General features: G+C 46.5%; 1 protein-coding gene across 2 annotated transcripts in view; it reads left to right on the plus strand.

The window, feature by feature from the left end:
* Nucleotides 1-24,234, plus strand: part of LOC110536437 (protein unc-13 homolog B) — a 135,044-nt gene that overhangs the window by 94,368 nt on the left and 16,442 nt on the right. For both annotated transcript variants that reach the window (XM_090191219.1, XM_090191220.1), the window contains 5 exons: nt 2,762-2,888; nt 5,790-5,886; nt 6,171-6,314; nt 7,803-7,880; nt 8,515-8,592. In XM_090191219.1, the coding sequence (XP_090047345.1) occupies nt 2,762-2,888; nt 5,790-5,886; nt 6,171-6,314; nt 7,803-7,880; nt 8,515-8,592 (524 nt within the window). The remainder of the gene's footprint in view (nt 1-2,761; nt 2,889-5,789; nt 5,887-6,170; nt 6,315-7,802; nt 7,881-8,514; nt 8,593-24,234) is intronic.

The following is a 24,234-nucleotide window of genomic DNA, read 5'->3' on the forward strand; positions in this document are numbered from 1 at the left end:
AACCGTCAAGCATCACGCCACAACACAGCAGACAGCAATACTGATGGATCATGTGGCCTTGGTATGGATGGCAGCCCAGGAGGTCCAAAATCCCCTCAGTCACACACAGTAAAAGTAAAGATGTGTCCAAGCAACACACACCCTGGCCTTCACACAGAGAAAAGTGTGTTCAGTAATGTCGGACGGGTGTACAGAGAAGACCAGTTTAATGGTGTGTGCTGTGTTGACCACGGGGGGTTGACAGTCCAGTCTTAGAGCAGGAGAAAGATCAGTCACAGGGACCAACTCTTTGAGCTTAGCACTAGTAAACATGCCCTACCAGCTGAGCCGTGCTCTACCAACTGAGCCGTGCCCTACCAGCTGAGCCGTGCTCTACCAACTGAGCCGTGCCCTACCAGCTGAGCCGTGCTCTACCAACTGAGCCGTGCCCTACCAGCTGAGCCGTGCTCTACCAACTGAGCCGTGCCCTACCAACTGAGCCGTGCTCTACCAACTGAGCCGTGCCCTACCAGCTGAGCCGTGCTCTACCAACTGAGCCGTGCCCTACCAGCTGAGCCGTGCTCTACCAACTGAGCCGTGCCCTACCAGCTGAGCCGTGCTCTACCAACTGAGCCGTGCCCTACCAGCTGAGCCGTGCTCTACCAACTGAGCCGTGCTCTACCAGCTGAGCCGTGCCCTACCAGCTGAGCCGTGCCCTACCAACTGAGCCGTGCTCTACCAACTGAGCCGTGCTCTACCAACTATGCCACACGGGACGACAACACAATATAGTCTACTGTCTTCTCTAAAGAGTAGTGACAGGGGAAAACATGTATAGTATATTCTGAAATGATTTTGGACAATATTATATTAATATTTAGACTCCAAGTATCGATGTGTTTTCGCTAGGTAGCGTTAGTTGGCGCAAATCAGCTGTACCTTCGCCAGAAAGTTTCTTCCTATGGCTTGTTGTCCATCTTCTTTTTAAATAGCGAAACCAACTTTTATATTCGTTACTGATCAAAACAAATGGTATCATGATCTCTCTTGTTTCTTTGCAGGAGACAGTATAGTGAGCAAGATGTCTGGACCATGAAATTACAATGCAATCGCAGTATCGAATCGCAGTACATATAGAATTGTGAGAATCTCAATGCACGTCGTATCAGCACCTAGCATGTCGAATCAAAAACACATATCTTGACCAATGGCTAAAACCAAAGGTCCAAACCTCATGTCTGTATCATTATCCGAGTTTTTACCCGTGTAGGATGGCCAGAAAAATGTGGTCAAAAATATGGAAAATAGCATTGCATCAGCTAGGCTGGATCGTTGAATTTGTGATCTTTCTTCTCGAATCCCGCAGGACATAAAACAATATTAAGGTAGAATAGATATCGATTTTGAGACATGATGTAGTATTTTCATATTTTACTATACACTTTTCATATTAACGCGAAATTCCTTTTGTTTTTCAAAGATTTCTCACAAAAACAAGCGTGTCTCTCTGAAATGTCAACGGAGCTTTTTACTTACAAAGCCTTTTACATTGAATTCAGCTCAGTCTTCATAAGACGGAGCGGCAGGTAGCCTAGTGGTTAGAGGAGGCAGGTAGCCTAGTGGTTAGAGGAGGCAGGTAGCCTAGTGGTTAGAGGAGGCAGGTAGCCTAGTGGTTAGAGGAGGCAGGTAGCCTAGTGGTTAGAGGAGGCAGGTAACCTAGTGGTTAGAGGAGGCAGGTAGCCTAGTGGTTAGAGGAGGCAGGTAGCCTAGTGGTTAGAGGAGGCAGGTAGCCTAGTGGTTAGAGGAGGCAGGTAGCCTAGTGGTTAGAGGAGGCAGGTAGCCTAGTGGTTAGAGGAGGCAGGTAGCCTAGTGGTTAGAGGAGGCAGGTAGCCTAGTGGTTAGAGGAGGCAGGTAGCCTAGTGGTTAGAGGAGGCAGGTAGCCTAGTGGTTAGAGGGGAGCAGCAGGGTAGCCTAGTGGTTAGAGGGGAGCAGCAGGGTAGCCTAGTGGTTAGAGGGGAGCAGCAGGGTAGCCTAGTGGTTAGAGGGGAGCAGCAGGGTAGCCTAGTGGTTAGAGGCGAGCAGCAGGGTAGCCTAGTGGTTAGAGGGGAGCAGCAGGGTAGCCTGGTGGTTAGAGGGGTGACAATTCCCAGCCCTCCTAGGGAGATGGCTTCATCAATTAATTCATACAATAACACTAACAATTATTTTCACAAATTCAACATGACAGCAATTATTATTTGAGTTGTGGCTTGTTTGGAGCCTAACAGTATATCAGAACAGGGACACTTGTGTGGAATATACTGTTCATGTAACTGTAGCTGTCGTTTGGGTGAACCCATGTTTAGTTTAGTTTATTCATTCGACCATTTAAAAAAACAAGCACACATAAAACTTAAAAGTCATACATGCACATGAATAAAATCATGGAGGATAGCACACAATAAAGTCTGGGACTTATTTCCATTGTTAAATCATGGAGGATAACACACAATAAAGTCTGGGACTTATTTCCATTGTTAAATCATGGAGGATAGCACACAATAAAGTCTGGGACTTATTTCCATTGTTAAATCATGGAGGATAGCACACAATAAAGTCTGGGACTTATTTCCATTGTTAAATCATGGAGGATAACACACAATAAAGTCTGGGACTTATTTCCATTGTTAAATCATGGAGGATAACACACAATAAAGTCTGGGACTTATTTCCATTGTGGTCCTCTTGAATGGGAGTTGAGACAGACAGAAGTTAACTAACTGTGTGTGTTTTCTATCCCCAGAGCACGAGAAACATCGTCTGTGTAAGAGTGCTGACTACATGAATCTTCACTTCAAGGTCAAGTGGCTTTACAACGAGTATGTGATCGACCTGCCTGCCTTCCAAGACACTGTACCAGAGTATTCTGCGTGAGTAGGGACCCACCCCCCCCCCCCCCCCCCCCCCACCCACACTGTATCCTCTTGCTCATGAAGTCATCAAATCACTCTTTCTCTCTGACAGCCACTTGTTCTCTAACACTTTGTTTCATACTGCTTCTTTCTCACATTCACACTACGTCTTTTCCAATTCTCTCTTCCTGTAATTGGGCTGTAACTGTCTCCCTGTCTGTCTGTCTCCCTCACTGACTGTCTCCCTATCTGACTGTCTCCCTTACTAACTGTCTCCCTTTCTGTCTGTCTCCCTCACTGACTGTCTCCCTTTCTGTCTGTCTCCCTTTCTCTCTGTCTCCCTTTCTGTCTGTCTCCCTTTCTGACTGTCTCCCTTTCTGTCTGTCTCCCTCACTGACTGTCTCCCTTTCTGTCTGTCTCCCTTTCTGTCTGTCTCCCTTTCTGTCTGTCTCCCTTTCTGACTGTCTCCCTTTCTGTCTGTCTCCCTTTCTGTCTGTCTCCCTTTCTGTCTGTCTCCCTTTCTGTCTGTCTCCCTTTCTGTCTGTCTCCAATTCTGACTGTCTCCCTTTCTGTCTGTCTCCCTTACTAACTGTCTCCCTCACTGACTGTCTCCCTCACTGACTGTCTCCCTTTCTGTCTGTCTCCCTTTCTGTCTGTCTCCCTTTCTGACTGTCTCCCTCACTGACTGTCTCCCTTTCTGTCTGTCTCCCTTTCTGACTGTCTCCCTTTCTGTCTGTCTCCCTTTCTGTCTGTCTCCCTTTCTGTCTGTCTCCCTTTCTGTCTGTCTCCCTTTCTGTCTGTCTCCCTTTCTGTCTGTCTCCCTTTCTGACTGTCTCCCTTTCTGACTGTCTCCCTTTCTGTCTGTCTCCCTTACTAACTGTCTCCCTTTCTGTCTGTCTCCCTTACTAACTGTCTCCCTTACTGACTGTCTCCCTTTCTGTCTGTCTCCCTTTCTGTCTGTCTCCCTTTCTGTCTGTCTCCCTTTCTGTCTGTCTCCAATTCTGACTGTCTCCCTTTCTGTCTGTCTCCCTTTCTGTCTGTCTCCCTTTCTCTCTGTCTCCCTTTCTGTCTGTCTCCCTTTCTGACTGTCTCCCTTTCTGTCTGTCTCCCTCACTGACTGTCTCCCTTTCTGTCTGTCTCCCTTTCTGTCTGTCTCCCTTTCTGTCTGTCTCCCTTTCTGACTGTCTCCCTTTCTGTCTGTCTCCCTTTCTGTCTGTCTCCCTTTCTGTCTGTCTCCCTTTCTGTCTGTCTCCCTTTCTGTCTGTCTCCCTTTCTGTCTGTCTCCAATTCTGACTGTCTCCCTTTCTGTCTGTCTCCCTTACTAACTGTCTCCCTTACTGACTGTCTCCCTTTCTGTCTGTCTCCCTTTCTGTCTGTCTCCCTTTCTGTCTGTCTCCCTTTCTGTCTGTCTCCCTTTCTGTCTGTCTCCAATTCTGACTGTCTCCCTTTCTGTCTGTCTCCCTTTCTGTCTGTCTCCCTTACTGTCTGTCTCCCTTTCTGTCTGTCTCCCTTTCTGTCTGTCTCCCTGTCTGTCTGTCTCCCTTTCTGTCTGTCTCCCCTTCTGTCTGTCTCCCTTTCTGTCTGTCTCCCTTTCTGTCTGTCTCCCTCACTGTCTGTCTCCCTTTCTGTCTGTCTCCCTTTCTGTCTGTCTCCCTTTCTGTCTGTCTCCCTGTCTGTCTGTCTCCCTTTCTGTCTGTCTCCCCTTCTGTCTGTCTCCCTTTCTGTCTGTCTCCCTTTCTGTCTGTCTCCCTCACTGACTGTCTCCCTTACTGACTGTCTCTCTTTCTGTCTGTCTCCCTTTCTGTCTGTCTCCCTTTCTGTCTGTCTCCCTTTCTGTCTGTCTCCCTTTCTGTCTGTCTCCAATTCTGACTGTCTCCCTTTCTGTCTGTCTCCCTTACTAACTGTCTCCCTCACTGACTGTCTCCCTCACTGACTGTCTCCCTTTCTGTCTGTCTCCCTTTCTGTCTGTCTCCCTTTCTGACTGTCTCCCTCACTGACTGTCTCCCTTTCTGTCTGTCTCCCTTTCTGACTGTCTCCCTTTCTGTCTGTCTCCCTTTCTGTCTGTCTCCCTTTCTGTCTGTCTCCCTTTCTGTCTGTCTCCCTTTCTGTCTGTCTCCCTTTCTGTCTGTCTCCCCTTCTGTCTGTCTCCCTTTCTGTCTGTCTCCCTTTCTGTCTGTCTCCCTCACTGACTGTCTCCCTTACTGACTGTCTCTCTTTCTGTCTGTCTCCCTTTCTGTCTGTCTCCCTTTCTGTCTGGCTCCCTGTCTGTCTGTCTCCCTTTCTGTCTGTCTCCCCTTCTGTCTGTCTCCCTTTCTGTCTGTCTCCCTTTCTGTCTGTCTCCCTTTCTGTCTGTCTCCCTTTCTGTCTGTCTCCCTCACTGACTGTCTCCCTCACTGACTGTCTCCCTCACTGACTGTCTCCCTCTCTGACTGTCTCCCTCTCTGACTGTCTCCCTTTCTGTCTGTCTCCCTCTCTGACTGTCTCCCTCTCTGACTGTCTCCCTTTCTGTCTGTCTCCCTGTCTGTCTGTCTGTCTCCCTTTCTGTCTGTCTCCCTTTCTGACTGTCTCCCTTTCTGTCTGTCTCCCTTTCTGACTGTCTCCCTTTCTGACTCTCCCTTTCTGTCTGTCTCCCTTTCTGTCTGTCTGGCTCCCTTTCTGTCTGTCTGTCTGTCTGTCTGTCTGTCTGTCTGTCTGTCTGTCTGTCTGTCTGTCTCCCTTTCTGTCTGTCTCCCTTTCTGTCTGTCTCCCTTTCTGTCTGTCTCCCTTCCTGTCTGTCTCCCTTCCTGTCTGTCTCCCTTTTTGACTGTCTCCCTTTTTGACTGTCTGGCTCCCTTCCTGTCTGTCTCTTTCTCGTTTTCTTTCCCACTGTCCCTCCCTCCTCCTCCTTCTCTTTCTCCCTCTTCTTTCCTCTCTCTCCAGGTGGTTTCTGCAGTTTGTCCTTCAGTGGCTGGGTGAGAACGAGGATGTGTCCATGGAGTTTATGAATGGAGCTCTAGAGAGGGACAAGAGGGAAGGGGTGAGGGACCTCCACATCTCACCAGCTCACGTGCACTCTTTCTCGCATGGGTTTAACAATGGCGGAAACTCCCTCTAGCCAATACTTACACCAATCCTATACTTTAAAATTAATTTTGGGGAGTGTGCAAGTACACACGTCAGGAAAATGGTGGACATTCGGGGCACAGACTAATTCTACCTATCTGACCTTTGTACCATGACCTCTGACCTCTCGCTCTCTCTCTCTCTCTGTGGCTCTCTCTCTCTCCCTCTATCTCTATCGCTCTCTCCTCCCTACTATAGTTCCAGCAGACATCGGAGCATGCTCTGTTCTCCAGTTCAGTAGTGGACATCTTCACCCAGCTCAACCAGAGCTTTGAGATCATCAAGAAACTAGACTGTCCTGACCCCAAGGTGCAGGCCCACTACAACAGGCGATTCGCCAAGGTAACACACAAACACACACACACATACGCACACACACCATGTGCACAAACACACACACACACACACACACACACACACACACACACACACACACAAACTCTCTCGCTGAGATGAATAGATAAATGTCAATGGAATTTAATTCAATCAAATTAGCAAGCAACATAATTAATACAGAGTCAACCTCCTTAACAACAAACACAACTTTAATACAGAGAATAAGAGGTAGAGAGATGTAATTATGGACACTTCAAAACACCTGAAAAACATTATCGCCATGTTCAGATGGTTATTGTTGACTTTAAAACACTGAACTTGTGATAGAGTTTGTGTGTTGTATCAGTCTGCAGGGTAGAACCCAGTGGTTGGTGTGTTGTATCAGTCTGCAGGGTGAAACCCAGTGGTTGGTGTGTTGTATCAGTCTGCAGGGTAGAACCCCAGTGGTTGGTGTGTTGTATCAGTCTGCAGGGTAGAAACCCCAGTGGTTGGTGTGTTGTATCAGTCTGCAGGGTGAAACCCCAGTGGTTGGTGTGTTGTATCAGTCTGCAGGGTAGAACCCCCAGTGGTTGGTGTGTTGTATCAGTCTGCAGGGTGAAACCCCAGTGGTTGGTGTGTTGTATCAGTCTGCAGGGTAGAACCCCAGTGGTTGGTGTGTTGTATCAGTCTGCAGGGTGAAACCCCAGTGGTTGGTGTGTTGTATCAGTCTGCAGGGTGAAACCCCAGTGGTTGGTGTGTTGTATCAGTCTGCAGGGTGAAACCCCAGTGGTTGGTGTGTTGTATCAGTCTGCAGGGTAGAAACCCCAGTGGTTGGTGTGTTGTATCAGTCTGCAGGGTAGAAACCCCAGTGGTTGGTGTGTTGTATCAGTCTGCAGGGTAGAAACCCCAGTGGTTGGTGTGTTGTATCAGTCTGCAGGGTAGAAACCCAGTGGTTGGTGTGTTGTATCAGTCTGCAGGGTAGAACCCCAGTGGTTGGTGTGTTGTATCAGTCTGCAGGGTAGAAACCCAGTGGTTGGTGTGTTGTATCAGTCTGCAGGGTAGAACCCCAGTGGTTGGTGTGTTGTATCAGTCTGCAGGGTAGAAACCCCAGTGGTTGGTGTGTTGTATCAGTCTGCATGGTAGAAACCCCAGTGGTTGGTGTGTTGTATCAGTCTGCAGGGTGAAACCCCAGTGGTTGGTGTGTTGTATCAGTCTGCAGGGTGAAACCCCAGTGGTTGGTGTGTTGTATCAGTCTGCAGGGTAGAAAGCTGTCACTCTCCTTCTTTCTCTCTCTCTGTTATGTAATAATTATTTAAGCATTTCTGACTGTTCTCTCTGTCTCCATACCAACACCAAGGTGTTTTCTGACTGTTTTCTCTGTCTCCAGACCATCACCAAGGTGTTTTCTGACTGTTTTCTCTGTCTCCAGACCATCACCAAGGTGTTTTCTGACTGTTCTCTCTGTCTCCAGACCATCACCAAGGTGTTTTCTGACTGTTCTCTCTCTCTCTCCAGACCATCACAAAGGTGCTGATGCAATACTGTGCTATCCTGTCCAAGGAGTTTCCCTCCTACTGCCAGAAGGAGAAGATAGTGAGTACTGCATTCTCTCAACAGGGTTCCTTTAGGAACCGATAGACTGTATCCACTTCAAAACTCATTTCTGAAGGACACTGTGTCCTCTCTCTACAGCTTCTGTACTGCATCATCTTTAGAGCTTGTAAAACACCTTAGTTTTCTTAGTTACTACAGCATGTTGTTTCTCTTCTCTCTGAATCTCACTTCACCTCAACACACACCTTCTATTTTACTCTCTCGCTTCTCTGAATCTCACTACACCTCAACACACACCTTCTATTTTACTCTCTCGACTCTCTGAATCTCACTTCACCTCAACACACACCTTCTATTTTATTCTCTCGTCTCTCTGAATCTCACTTCACCTCAACACACACCTTCTATTTTACTCTCTCGCCTCTCTGAATCTCACTTCACCTCAACACACACCTTCTATTTTACTCTCTCGCCTCTCTGAATCTCACTTCACCTCAACACACACCTTCTATTTTATTCTCTCGTCTCTCTGAATCTCACTTCACCTCAACACACACCTTCTATTTTACTCTCTTTTGTTTCTCTCTCCTCTCTTTTCTTTGTCTCGTATCTCTCTCTCTTTCTCTCTCCCTCTCTCTTTCTGTCTCCATCTCTTTTCCTCCCTCTCTCCCAGCCGTGTGTGTTGATGAATAACATACAACAGATGCGGGTCTTGTTGGAGAAGATGTTTGAGTGCATGGGGGCTAAACAGGTGAGAAGCAACGTTGTCAGACACTTTACACATTATACTTAGGTGCCGGGGGGGGAATCTTACTCGATTACGAGGGATCCCAAAATAAGGTGTGTGTGTGTTTGTGTGTGTGTGTGTGTGTGTGGGTGTGTGTGTGGGTGTGTGTGTGTGTGTGCGTGCGTGCGTGCGTGCGTGTGTATGTGTGCGTGTGCGTGTGTGTGTGTGTATGTGTGCGTGTACATAAAGTGGTTCAGAGCATATCGAAGCAATATGAAGACTAACCAGCAGGTGTGTGTGTGTGTGTGTGTGTGTGTCTCCAGGTCGCCGCAGAGGAGTGTATGGTAGGTCAAAGGTCCAAAGGCTGTTCCTGGGTCCAAGGTGACCCGCTCTCTCTCCTCGCACCTCTGCCCTTTCCTTCTATGACCCAGATCCACACCAGTGCCTATATATCTCAACGCAACATCCCGACTAAACCCTGTCCTGTACCTAGGATCTTCTCCTTAGCCTGTCTGTTCGTGTTGCAGCCAGCACCTCTCTGTCTTTGGTTTGTTGTCATGGCAAAGACAACCAAACAAATCAAATAAGGACATGGATGAAAACCAATGGCTGGAAGTGTTGGCTTCCCTATAGCAACTACACAGATGTAGGTTCTTAATTTGATCACCCTGTTGCAGGAGAACGTTCCTGCAATGAAGGACATTTTCAACCTATAGTGTGCATTTACAGTTTTATTTACGGATTAAAAAGGCTTCTTTCCACTTGGACTTTTCTGACTTGATTTTTCCTTATGAAAAATGTATCAACATCCATATATAGCTTCTTGTAGGTCTGTAGACCTCTCCATCCATATGTAGCTTCTTGTAGGTCTGTAGACCTCTCCATCCATATGTAGCTTCTTGTAGGTCTGTAGACCTCTCCATCCATATGTAGCTTCTTGTTGGTCTGTAGACCTCTCCATCCATATGTAGCTTCTTGTAGGTCTGTAGACCTCTCCATCCCTATATAACTTCCTGTATGTCTGTAGACCTCTCCATCCCTATATTTTACTTCTTGTAGGTCTGTAGACCTCTCCATCCCTATATAACTTATTGTTGGTCTGTAGACCTCTCTCCATCCATATACACTACTGTTCAAAAGTTTGGGGTCACTTAGAAATGTCTTTGTTTACCATAAAAACATACATGAAATGATTTGCTAAATGATTAGGAAATATAGTCAAGACATCGACACGGTTATAAATAATGATTTTCAATTGGAATAATAATTGTGTCCTTCAAACTTTTCTGTCGTCAAAGAATCCTCCATTTGCCGCAATTACAGCCTGGCAGACCTTTGGCATTCTAGTTGGTAACCCTTCCTGAAGCACCTCCCACAAGTTGAATTGGCTTGATGGTTGATTGATTAAAACAAATTTAAAAAAGCTTTTCTTTTTAAAAAAACAAGGACATTTCTCAATGACCACAAACTTTTGAACAGTAGTGTATGATTCCTTGTGTGGCCGTTCTAGAATCCTTCTTTTTGATATCAGCGGTGGTACCCCCCATTTAAACAGGACACCTTCATGAAGGGTTTTATACATTTGATTGAATTGATTGACGATGTACCCGTTTTTCTCCTAAGCTTGAGGATGAGGAGGAGCCTGAGGAGTTCGATGAGGGGGTAGGTCTGTCCATCTAACACAGGCAGTTAAGATGCTACTATTATATGGCATAGTATCTAGTTGTTTTCTGTCATACTCTAGGTCGTTGTTGACAACACTGTAAGTTAACATTTTTTTTCTGGGCTGTCTTGTAGTCAATGAAAAGGGCACTGAATTTCTCTCAGCTTTTAAACAGTGGTGCGGTTTCAGTTTACATCTCTCATTGAAACTGAGGGTTGTGTGTTTGTCCTCTCCAGGCTCTAACCGACAACGAGGGGGAGGATGACGTGGTGGGTATTACCCTCCCATACAGAGGACAGAGTTTTTAGAGCATAGTTTTCAGTGTGAACTTCAGCTTGTTTGCATAGAGCACAATATTGAATGTTTAGCCTGTAGTTTGTACAATGCACAGTATTAGTTTTAGCCTGTAGTTTGTATAGATCACAGTGTTCAGTGTTTGCTTTAGCCTGTAGTTTGTATAGATCACAGTGTTCAGTGTTTGCTTTAGCCTGTAGTTTGTATAGAGAACATGGTGCAGTGTTAGCTTTAGCCTGTAGTTTGCATAGAGGTCAGTGTTAGCTTTAGCTTGTAGTTTGTATAGAGCTCAGTGTTAGCGTTAGCCTGTAGTTTGTATAGAGCTCAGGGTTCAGTGTTAGCTTTAGCCTGTAGTTTGTATAGAGCTCAGTGTTCAGTGTTAGCGTTAGCCTGTAGTTTGTATAGAGCTTAGTGTTAGCGTTAGCATGTAGTTTGTATAGAGCTCAGTGTTAGCGTTAGCCTGTAGTTTGTATAGAGCTCAGTGTTAGCGTTAGCATGTAGTTTGTATAGAGCTCAGTGTTAGCGTTAGCCTGTAGTTTGTATAGAGCTCAGTGTTCAATGTTAGCGTTAGCCTGTAGTTTGTATAGAGCTTAGTGTTAGCGTTAGCATGTAGTTTGTATAGAGCTCAGTGTTAGCGTTAGCCTGTAGTTTGTATAGAGCTCAGTGTTAGCGTTAGCATGTTGTTTGTATAGAGCTCAGTGTTAGCGTTAGCATGTAGTTTGTATAGAGCTCAGTGTTAGCGTTAGGCGGTAGTTTGTAAAGAGCTCAGTGTTAGCGTTAGCATGTAGTTTGTATAGAGATCAGTGTTAGCGTTAGCCTGTAGTTTGTATAGAGCAAAGTGTTTGTTTTGCCCAACAGTTTACCCACCTTTTGTTTAAAAATGCATGGAAAGCGTAGGGAGCATCATTTTTATTTTTTTTCGCGATCAGAGTTTACCCACCTATATTATTTACCACTACATCATTGTCAACAATCCCCTCCCCTACTGATACATATTAAACCTTCTTCTTTTTTTCCCATTATTTTCTGGGATTTTCATTTGGCTGCTAGTCGGAGGTAAGAGGAGATACGGGACTTGACTGGACTGCTTGATCTAATAGTGTTGTATAACTTGGTCACTGATACCAGAGTTAAACTGACAGTTGTCTAGTTGGTATCAATAGGGTTAAGGTGTATATGTATATACATACTGTATGTATAAAATAATCCTGAGCAACCTGCAATATAACCTAGACTTGACCTCATACTCACATTGCTGTTGTAAACACTTTACATACAGAAGAAAATTACTTTGTTGGTTTAAGGCAGGAAATCAACATCTCCTTATGGGTCATGGAGGTAAGGTCTTTTTCACCTCTTTGTCTCATCCTCCTTTTTCTTGTCTCAGTCTGGTTGCTCGGACTCGGACGCTGGCTCAGAGGTGAGGGGGTTCTAGGGGAAAGATGGCTGTGTATACCGATCCCTTTAAATCCCCTCTGTCCCCATGTAAACATTCAAAATGTTGCTCGTAGTCTTGTGGTAGTCGTTAGTGGCAGCAGTCGAATGGCCTAGTAAAGCTACTCTCACAGCTTCTCACAGCCTCACTTAGCTCCACAACGCCATTTAAGAGATTTACAACATCTCCTCAGCATGACGTCTTCCCTTCCTCCTCTAGAGTGAGACGTTAATAGACTAGTGACTAGCAGGGAGCCAGCAGATAATTGAATGTGTTATGTCTCTCCACATGGGAGGTGGGCTGGTACAATGGGTTGCTCTTATCTCCACGCTGGGGGACGATTCCAACTTCTAAAAACTTTATTCAGATTAAAGAAAAGGGAAAGAAAAATGGTTGGATAATGGAAGATATTAGCATTGGAGATAACAGGGAGGGATAGCTGGATGCTAGTGGGATAATGGAAGATATTAGCATTGGAGATAACAGGGAGGGATAGCTGGATGCTAGTGGGATAATGGAATATATTAGCATTGGAGATAACAGGGAGAGATAGCTGGATGCTAGTGGGATAATGGAATATATTAGCATTGGAGATAACAGGGAGAGATAGCTGGATGCTAGTGGGATAATGGAAGATATTAGCATTGGAGATAACAGGGAGGGATAGCTGGATGCTAGTGGGATAATGGAATATATTAGCATTGGAGATAACAGGGAGAGATAGCTGGATGCTAGTGGGATAATGGAATATATTAGCATTGGAGATAACAGGGAGAGATAGCTGGATGCTAGTGGGATAATGGAAGATATTAGCATTGGAGATAATAGTGTGGGATAGCTGGATGCTAGTGGGATAATGGTAGATATTAGCATTGGAGAGAACAGGGAGGGATAGTATCATAGCAGCAATGCTAACAGAAGGGGATAGCTGGATGCTTGTGTGATAATGTTAGATATCTAACATTCAACATATCTACCATTATCATACCTGCTCTGAGAGGTTGAAAAGGTAATGACCATAGACTGACTCCTTGAGGCTCAAACAAATTAATAGTTTGTCAATTACTGTTTGGTTGATGCTAGATAACTCTGTTTGTAAATGGTTACTCCCAACCTGCCCTGGGTGTTATGTGTTCCTCTGCCCTACTCCTTGGTACTTTGTGTGTGTGTGTGTGAGAGAGAAAGAGTGTGTGTGCTTATGGGTCTGGGGGGCTGGCACTTTAAGCATCTGAGGACAGTATCTCTCTCTCTTTCTCTCTCGCTCTCGTCTTCTCCTCTTCAGATTGACAACAAGGATAAGGAGCAAAGAAAGGTTTGTTGACAAAAAGGACAATGGTTCTCAAGGCAGTGGCGGTATCAAACAACTTCCAGTGTCCAATATAGACTGTGTATGTGGTGTGTTGTTTCAGTGTATTTGTACTAGTCTCAGCTGACATATCCATCTCCTCATTGGTGTATAACCAACCAGTTTGAAGATGATGTTGTAGATTTGCATTTTAAAATCTACAATATTAGAATTTAAGTGTATTGGAGCTGCATTTTCAGTCTTGCTGAAGTTGTTCAGGTTATGGTATAGGTTGTGTGTAGGTTATATGTAGGTTGTGCCTATTCTTGAATGTGGTTGTCTCCCTTGGCCTCCTGTAGGGTGATGACGGTGATGTGGACAGTGAGAAAGACAAGGTTGTGTTGAGATTATTTATGTATATCACTCCTCTGTCCATTCATGTTGTGATATGGTTGGCTCTAAGATCAAGTGCGTGTGTTTGTCAGGAAACATTGAGCTTGTATCACATCCTCACTCCCCTTCAACCTCTCCTGTCTCACTCCCCTCCAACCTCTCCTGTCTCACTCCCCTCCAACCTCTCCTGTCTCACTCCCCTCCAACCTCTCCCGTCTCACTCCCCTTCAACCTCTCCCGTCTCACTCCCCTCCAACCTCTCCCGTCTCACTCCCCTCCAACCTCTCCCATCTCACTCCCCTCCAACCTCTCCCGTCTCACTCCCCTCCAACCTCTCACATCCTCACTCCCCTCCAACCTCTCCCGTCTCACTCCCCTCCAACCTCTCACATCCTCACTCCCCTCCAACCTCTCCCGTCTCACTCCCCTCCAACCTCTCCCGTCTCACTCCCCTCCAACCTCTCACATCCTCACTCCCCTCCAACCTCTCCTGTCTCACTCCCCTCCAACCTCTCCTGTCTCACTCCCCTTCAACCTCTCCTGTCTCACTCCCCTCCAACCTGTCCCATCTCACTCATCTTCAACCTCTCCTGTCTCATTCCCCTCCAACCTCTCCCGTCTCACTCCCCTCCAATCTCTCCCATCTCACTCCTCTTCAACCTCTCCTGTCTCATTCCCATCCAACCTCTCCCGTCTCACTCCCCTCCAACCTCTCCCGTCTCACTCCCCTCCAACCTCTCCCGTCTCACTCCCCTCCAACCTCTCCCGTCTCACTCCGCTCCAACATCTCCCGTCTCACTCCCCTTCAACCTCTCCCGTCTCACTCCCCTCCAACCTCTCCCGTCTCACTCCCCTCCAACCTCTCCCGTCTCACTCCCCTCCAACCTCTCCCGTCTCACTCCCCTCCAACCTCTCCCGTCTCACTCCCCTTCAACCTCTCCCGTCTCACTCCCCTCCAACCTCTCCCGTCTCACTCCCCTTCAACCTCTCCCGTCTCACTCCCCTCCAACCTCTCCCGTCTCACTCCCCTCCAACCTCTCCCGTCTCACTCCCCTCCAACCTCTCCCATCTCACTCCCCTCCATACTCTCCCGTCTCACTCCCCTCCAACCTCTCCCTTCTCACCCCCCTCCAACCTCTCCCGTCTCACTCCCCTCCAACCTCTCCCATCTCACTCCCCTCCAACCTCTCCCATCTCACTCCCCTCCAACCTCTCCCGTCTCACTCCCCTCCAACCTCTCCCGTCTCTCTCCCCTCCAACCTCTCTCATCTCTCTCCCCTCCAACCTCTCTCATCTCTCTCCCCTCCAACCTCTCTCATCTCTCTCCCCTCCAACCTCTCCCATCTCACTCCCCTCCAACCTCTCCCGTCCCACTCCCCTCCAACCTCTCCCGTCTCACTCCCCTCCAACCTCTCCCCTCTAACCTCTCCCATCTCACTCCCCTCCAACTTCTCCCGTCTCACTCCTCTTCAACCTCTCCCATCTCACTCCCCTCCAACCTCTCCCATCTCACTCCCCTCCAACCTCTCCCATCTCACTCCTCTTCAACCTCTCCCATCTCACTCCCTTCCCACCTCTCCCGTCTCACTCCCCTCCAACCTCTCCCATCTCACTTCCCTCCAAGCTCACCCTTCTCACTCCCCTCCAACCTCTCCCCTCCAACCTCTCCCGTCTCATTCCTCTTCAACCTCTCCCGTCTCACTCCTCTTCAACCTCTCCCATCTCACTCCCCTCCAACCTCTCCCATCTCACTCCCTTCCAACCTCTCCCATCTCACTCCCCTCCCACCTCTCCCGTCTCACTCCCCTCCAACCTCTCCCGTCTCACTCCCCTCCAACCTCTCCCGTCTCACTCCCCTCCAACCTCTCCCGTCTCACTCCTCTACAACCTCTCCCGTCTCACTCCTCTTCAACCTCTCCCGTCTCACTCCCCTCCAACCTCTCCCGTCTCACTCCCCTCCAACCTCTCCCATCTCACTCTCCTTGATTTGATTTAGTAGTTATGTTGTTCTATCATCTCTAGTCATCATGTTTACCTCATTTGTTTTATTTTTCCTAAAGCTTGACAAGAAGAAGGAAAAGGTGTGTCCCTCTGGTGTGTGTGTGTGTGTGTGTGTGTGTGTGTGTGTGTGTGACAGAGAGCAACACGATTCTGTTAGCTCTCCTGATGACAGATGCCTCACAATGACATTGTCTGAGTTACATACGATGAGGTACAGTACAGTAGTGGCATATGGACGGTGTGTCTGTGTGTGTGTCTGTGTGTTCGAAGCATAACTCATTCCACTTGTATGTCTCCCTGGCTTCTATAGGCTGAGAAGAAAGACAAGGAGAAGCAGGTTGGTTTATCTGAGCTTTAAGTTCAACCTCCCTCCTCATCCCCTCTACACTCCTCTCATCCTCTAGTTCAATACAGTCATCCCTCCCTCTTCACTCCTCTCATCCTCTAGTTCAATACAGTCATCCTGTCTCCTATATCCTGTCTCCTATATCCTGTGTCCTACTGTCCCCTATATCCTGTCTCCTATATCCTGTCTCCTACTGTTTCCTATTGTTTCCTACTGTCTAGTTCAATACAGTCATCCTGTCTCCTATATCCTGTCTCCTATATCCTGTGTCCTACTGTCCCCTATATCCTGTCTCCTATATCCTGTCTCCTACTGTTTCCTATTGTTTCCTATCGTCGCTGTCTGTCTCCTGTACCCTGTCTCCTACTGTCTCCTATATCCTGTCTCCTCCTATCTCCTCTTGTCTCATATATCCTGTCTCCTATATCCTGTGTCCTCCTTTCTCCTATACCCTCTCTTTTCCTGTCTCCTATACCCTCTCTCTTCCTGTCTCCTATCTCCTGTCTCCTCCCGTCTTCTTCCGTCTCCCGCTGTCTCTTCCTGTCTCCTGTATCCTGTCTCTTCCTGTCTCCTATACCCTCTCTCTTCCTGTCTCCTATCTCCTGTCTCCTCCCGTCTTCTTCTGTCTCCCGCTGTCTCTTCCTGTCTCCTGTATACTGTCTCTTCCTGTCTCTTATATCCTCCCTGCTACTGTCTCCTACTGTCTCCTCCTGTCTCCTCCTGTCTCCTATATCCTTTAACCAGCCTTCACACAAGCGTTAATCTTTTTCTATAAATTTGAGTTCATGAGTTCATGTGCGTGTGTGTGAATTTGTTTGCCTTTGGGAATGTGTGTGTGTGTGTGTGTGTGTGTGTGTGTTGTGTGTGTGTGTGACCGGTCATGTACTTTTGCGTGAGACTAAAACTCTCTGTTACATCTGTCCTCTGAAGGAGGACAACATCAGCAAAAAGGTGGGTGGTTTTTTATCGCCACAATACTGTGATTTACATTTAGAAGTTAGTTGAGTGTGTGAGCAAGTGTGACATTGAGGATGAGTAGGAATGTACAGGCCTAAGCACAGCACTTGAGATCTAGAGGGTAAAGTATAATGCAGAATAGACAGAAGTACCTGTTCACAGTATGGAGCCGAATCACCGTATACAGTACATAGACGGGAACCTAATGACCGTTTCCAAATGCACAGCCACCGTCCTAGGAAGCGAGGAAGTGAATGAGTGTGCTACACACAACACAGATATGCGTTCCAAATGGCACCCTTGTCCCTATATAGTGCACTACTATTGACCAGAGCCTTATGAGCCCTGGTCAGTAGTGGTGCACTTTATAGGGTATAGGTTGTCATTTGGGACACAAGCCAGGGAGTTTATCATTAGTTAGAGTGCGTCGCCTACTGCTGTTCTATAACTGCTGAGTGATTGGCCAGTGACTCAGCCATTTCCCAGAATCCTGTTCAGGATACAGTTCCCTTCCCGCTAGCTGAATCGTTCTCATTTGGAACCTGCCCGTTTGAGCAAAACAATATTTAGTTTTCTCAGTTAACTGAGACATGAGTCTAGATTGTGTCAGGGGGACCGCATGCATTGTGACTGAGAATGCACTACATAGCCAAAAGAGATGCTCGTCGAACATCTCATTGCAAAACCAATGGGCATTAATATGGAGTAGGTCCCCCCCTTTGCTTCTAAAACAGCCTCCACTCTTCTGGGAAGGATTTCCACTAGGATGTTGGAACATTGCTGCTGGGACTTGCTTCCATTCAGCCACAAGAGCATTAGTGAAGTCGGGCACTGATGTTGGACGATTAGGTCTGGCTCGCAGTCAGCGCTCCAATTCATCCCAAAGGAGTTCGCTGGGGTTGAGGTCAGGGCTCTTTGCAGGCCAGTCAATTTCTTACACTTCGATCTAGACAAACCTTTTCGTATGGACCTAGCTTTGTGCATGGGGGCATTGTCATGCTGAAACAGGAAAGGGCCTTCCCCAAACTGTTTCCACAAAGTTGGAAGCACAGAATCATCTAGAATGTCATTGTATGCTGTAGCGTTAAGATTTCCCTTCACTGGAACTAAGGGGCCCGAACCATGAAAAACTGCCCCAGACCCTTATTCCTCCTCCACCAAACTTTACAGTTGACACTATGCATAGGGATAGGAAGCGTTCTCCTGGTATCCGCCAAACCCAGATTCGTCCGTTGAAGGGGTGTCCACATACAGTGCATGGCTTCGGGACAAGTTTCTGAATGTCCTTGAGGGGCCCAGCCAGAGCCCGGACTTGAACCCTATCGAACATCTCTGGAGAAACCTGAAAATAGCTGAGCAGCGACGCTCCCCTGATTAAGTATTCAGACCCCTTGACTTTTTCCACATTTTGTAACGTTACAGCCTTTTTCTAAAATCAATTAAATAAAAAAATGTCATAATCAGTCGACACGCAATACCCCATGATGACGAAGTGAAAAAGTGTACATTTTTGCAAATGTATTTATAAAAATAACAGAAATACCTCCCATAATTATTCAGACCCTTTGTTATGATACTTGAAATTGATCTCAGGTGCATCCTGTTTCCATTGATCATCCTTGAGTTGTTTCTACAACTTGATTAGAGTCCACCTGTGGTAAATTCAATTGATTGGACATGATTTGGAAAGGCACACACCTGTCTATATAAGGTCACACAGTTCACAGTGCATGTCAGAGCAAAAACCAATCCATGACGTCGAAGGAATTGTCCGTAGAGCTCCGAGACAGGATTTTGTCAAGGCACAGATTTGGGGAAGGGTACAAAGGATTCTGCAGCATTGAAGGTCCCCAAAAACACAGTGGCCTCCATCATTCTTAAATGGAAGAAGTTTGGAACCACCAAGACTCTTCTTAGAGCTGGCTTCCCTGCCAAACTGAGCAATCGGGGGAGAAGGGCCTTGGTCAGGGAGGTGACCAAGAACCCGATGGTCACTGACAGAGCTCCAGAGTTCCTCTGTGGAGATGGGAGAACCTTCCAGAAGGACAACCATCTTTGCAGCACTCTACCAATCAGGCCTTTATGGTAGAGTGGCCAGACGGAAGCCACTCCTCAGTAAAAGGCACATGACAGCCCACTTGGTGTTTGCCAAAAGGCACCTAAAGGCCTCACACCATGAGAAACAAGATTCTCTGGTCTGATGAAACCAAGATTGTACTCTTTGTTCTGAATGACAAGCGTCACATCTTGAGGAAACCTGACACCATCCCTACGGTAAAGCATGGTGGTGGCATCATGCTGTGGGATGTTTTTCAGCGGCAGGGACTGGGAGACTAGTCAGGACTGATGGAAAGATGAATGGCACAATGTAGAGAGAGAGCCTTGATGAAAACCTGCTCCATAGCGCTCAGGACCTCAGACTGGGGTGAAGGTTGACGACCCTAAGTACACAGCCAAGACAACGCAGGAGTGGCTTCGGGACAAGTTTCTGAATGTCCTTGAGGGGCCCAGCCAGAGCCCGGACTTGAACCCGATCGAACATCTCTGGAAAGCCCTGGAAATGGCGGTGCAGCGACGCTCCCCATCCAACCTGACATTGAGAGGATCTGCAGAGAAGAATGGGAGAAACTCGCTGAATAAATATATTCAAATGTATTTATATAGCCCTTCTTACATCAGCTTATATCTCAAAGTGCTGTACAGAAACCCAGCCTAAAACCCCAAACAGCAAGCAATGCAGGTGTAGAAGCACAGTGGCTAAGAAAAACTCCCTAGAAAGGCCAAAACCTAGGAAGAAACCTAGAGCGGAACCAGGCGATGTGGGGTGGCCAGTCCTCTTCTGGCTGTGCCGGGTGGAGATTATAACAGAACATGGCCAAGATGTTCAAATGTTCATAAATGACCAGCATGGTCAAATAATAATAATCACAGTAGTTGTCGAGGGTGCAACAGGTCAGCACCTCAGGAGTAAATGTCAGTTGGCTTTTCATAGCCGAACCAATAGAGGTGTGCCAAGCTTTTAGCGCCATACCCAAGAAGACTTCCGGCTGTAGTCACTGCCAAAGGTGCTTCAACAAAGTACTGAGTAAAGGGTCTGAATACTTATGTAAATGTGATATTTCAATTAATGTTATTTTATACATTTGCAAAAATGTATAATTTTTTTAAATGTGTCATTATACAGTATTGTGTGTAGATTGATGAGGAAAACAACAATTTAATCCCTTTTAGAGTAAGGCTCTAATGTAATAAAATTTAGAAAAGTCAAGGGGTCTGAATACTTTCCGAAGGCACTGTTCTTCTGGCCATGTAGTGCACTCCTAAAGTTATATTGAACCCTAGTATACTAGGGATCTGTTAATAAACAGTTACCCATCTCTTCTATGTAAACTAGGAAATTACCATCATATTTGTGTCTCACTGTCATCTGTTTTAATATGGTTTGTCCTTTTCTTTCCCTCACCCCCTCTCACACTCTAGTCAAAGAATGAAGTGAACAAGGTTTGTTTCCCTATTCACCCCCCCCCCAATACAATACTGTATTCTACACCCTATTCACCCCCCCCCCCCCAATACAATACTGTATTCTACACCGTATTCACCCCCCCCCCCCCCAATACAATACTGTATTCTACACCCTATTCACCCCCCCCCCCCCAATACAATACTGTATTCTACACCCTATTCACCCCCCCCCCCAATACAATACTGTATTCTACACCCTATTCACCCCCCCCCCCCCATACAATACTGTATTCTACACCCTATTCACACCCCCCCCCCCCCCCCAATACAATACTGTATTCTACACCCTATTCACACCCCCCCTCCAATACAATACTGTATTCTACACCCTATTCACACCGCCCCCCCCATACAATACTGTATTCTACACCCTATTCACCCCCCCACCAACACAATACTGTATGCTACACCCTATTTACACCCCCCCACCAACACAATACTGTATTCTACAACCTATTCACCCCCCCCCCCCAATACAATACTGTATTCTACAACCTATTCACCCCCCCAATACAATGCTGTATTCTACACCCTGTTCACCCCCCCCCCCCAATACAATACTGTATTCTACACCCTATTCACCCCCCCCCCCCCCATACAATACTGTATTCTACACCCTATTCACCCCCCCCCCAATACAATACTGTATTCTACACCCTATTCACCCCCCCCCCCCATACAATACTGTATTCTACACCCTATTCACCCCCCCCCCCCCCCCACCTATACAATACTGTATTCTACACCCTATTCACCCCCCCCCCCCCCCACCAATACAATACTGTAGTCTACGTAACAACTGACACCATTGGAACAACATTGGATAGGGTTTTATGGTAAATTGAATACAGCATAATAGTCAACATATGGTGTCTGCTGACGTTATAAGCCCACTCAACCTTTTATTTTCTCCTGTCCTTTTTTCTGTTTTCTCTCATTTTTCTATGTCCTTCTGGATAGATTGAAGCCACAGCGGGCATGAAGAAGGTAAGCTGAGGTAGAGACCAGATCAGACAGGTTGAGACAGTGAAGGTAGGTTGAGGTAGAGACCAGATCAGACAGGTTGAGAGACAGTGAAGGTAAGCTGAGGTAGAGACCAGATCAGACAGGTTGAGAGACAGTGAAGGTAAGCTGAGGTAGAGACCAGGTCAGACAGGTTGAGAGACAGTGAAGGTAAGCTGAGGTAGAGACCAGATCAGACAGGTTGAGAGACAGTGAAGGTAAGCTGAGGTAGAGACCAGGTCAGACAGGTTGAGAGACAGTGAAGGTAAGCTGAGGTAGAGACCAGATCAGACAGGTTGAGAGACAGTGAAGGTAAGCTGAGGTAGAGACCAGATCAGACAGGTTGAGAGACAGTGAAGGTAAGCTGAGGTAGAGACCAGATCAGACAGGTTGAGAGACAGTGAAGGTAAGCTGAGGTAGAGACCAGGTCAGACAGGTTGAGAGACAGTGAAGGTAAGCTGAGGTAGAGACCAGATCAGACAGGTTGAGAGACAGTGAAGGTAAGCTGAGGTAGAGACCAGATCAGACAGGTTGAGAGACAGTGAAGGTAAGCTGAGGTAGAGACCAGATCAGACAGGTTGAGAGACAGTGAAGGTAAGCTGAGGTAGAGACCAGATCAGACAGGTTGAGAGACAGTGAAGGTAAGCTGAGCTAGAGACCAGATCAGACAGGTTGAGAGACAGTGAAGGTAAGCTGAGGTAGAGACCAGATCAGACAGGTTGAGAGACAGTGAAGGTAAGCTGAGGTAGAGACCAGATCAGACAGGTTGAGAGACAGTGAAGGTAGGCTGAGGTAGAGACCAGGTCAGACAGGTTGAGACAGTGAAGGTAGGCTGAGGTAGAGACCAGATCAGACAGGTTGAGAGGCAGTGAAGATAAGCTGAGGTAGAGACCAGGTCAAACAGGTTGAATCTCTGTCTGTCTGTTGTACTGATGCAGAAACACACCTGAGTGTGTATTAGCACATTTTGTGTTGAATTTGAACAGTGCTCTCCTTGAATGTTTTCCTGTAGTTTTATGTGTGTGTGCACGAGCTCCTGCAGGGATATGTCTCACAACAGGGATATATTAAAGAATCCAGAAATCACATTGTAGGATTTTTAATTAATTTATTTGCAAATTATGGTGGAAAATAAGTATCTGGTCACCTACAAACAAGCAAGATTTCTGTCTCTCACAGACCTGTAACTTCTTCTTTAAGAGGCTCCTCTGTCCGCCACTCGTTACCTGTATTAATGGCACCTGTTTGAAACTTTTATCAGTATAAAAGATACCTTTCCACAACCTCAAACAGTCACACTCCAAACTCCACTATGGCCAAGACCAAAGAGCTGTCAAAGGACACCAGAAACAACATTGTAGACCTGCACCAGGCTGGGAAGACTGAATCTGCAATAGGTAAGCAGCTTGGTTTGAAGAAATCAACTGTGGGAGCAATTATTAGGAAATGGAAGATATACAAGACCACTGATAATCTACCTAGATCTGGGGCTCCACGCAAGATCTCACCCCGTGGGGTCAAAATGATCACAAGAACGGTGAGCAAAAATCCCAGAACCACACGGGGGGACCTAGTGAATGACCTGCAGAGAGCTGGGACCAAAGTAACAAAGCCTACCATCAGCAAGGGCATTGAAAATGAAACGTGGCTGGATCTTTCAGCATGACAATGATCCCGTAAGAAGCATTTCAAGGTCCTGTAGTGGCCTAGCCAGTCTCCAGATCACAACCTCATAGAAAATCTTTGGAGGGAGTTGAAAGTCCGTGTTGCCCAGCAACAGCCCCAAAACATCACTGCTCTAGAGGAGATCTGCATGGAGGAATGGGCCAAAATACCAGCAACAGTGTGTGAAAACCTTGTGAAAACTTACAGAAAATGTTTGACCTCTGTCATTGCCAACAAAGGGTATATAACAAAGTATTGAGATAAACTTTTGTTATTGACCAAATACTTATTTTCCACCATAATTTGCAAATAAATTCATAAAAAATCCTACTGGATTTTCATAGTTGAACCTAGTGTACCTATGATGAAAATTACAGGCCTCTCTCATCTTTTTAAGAGGGAGAACTTGCACAATTGGTGGCTGACTAAATACTTTTTTGCCCCACTGTATGTCTCACCATAGGGATATGTCTCACAACAGGGATATGTCTCACAACAGGGATATGTCTAACAACAGGGATATGTCTCACAATAGGGATATGTCTCACCATAGGGATATATCTCACAATAGGGATATGTCTCACCATAGGGATATGTCTAACAATAGGGATATGTCTCACCATAGGGATATGTCTCACCATAGGGATATGTCTCACAATAGGGATATGTCTCACCATAGGGATATGTCTCACCATAGGGTTATGTCTAACAATAGGGATATGTCTCACCATAGGGATATGTCTCACCATAGGGATATGTCTCACCATAGGGATATGTCTCACCATAGGGTTATGTCTCACCATAGGGATATGTCTCACCATAGGGATATGTCTCACAACAGGGATATGTCTCACAACAGGGATATGTCTCACAATAGGGATATGTCTAACAATAGGGATATGTCTCACAATAGGGATATGTCTAACAATAGGGATATGTCTCACAATAGGGATATGTCTCACCACAGGGATATGTCTCACCACAGGGATATGTCTCACAACAGGATACTGTACCTATAGTCGCCCCAGTACCTTGATCAGGAACCACATGAATATTCGTCAGGAACCACATTAATATTCAATTGTACCTTTGAGTTAATT

Source organism: Oncorhynchus mykiss, chromosome 11, assembly GCF_057628025.1.
Source record: "Oncorhynchus mykiss isolate SJ-2025 chromosome 11, ASM5762802v1, whole genome shotgun sequence".
Lineage (NCBI taxonomy): Eukaryota > Metazoa > Chordata > Actinopteri > Salmoniformes > Salmonidae > Oncorhynchus > Oncorhynchus mykiss.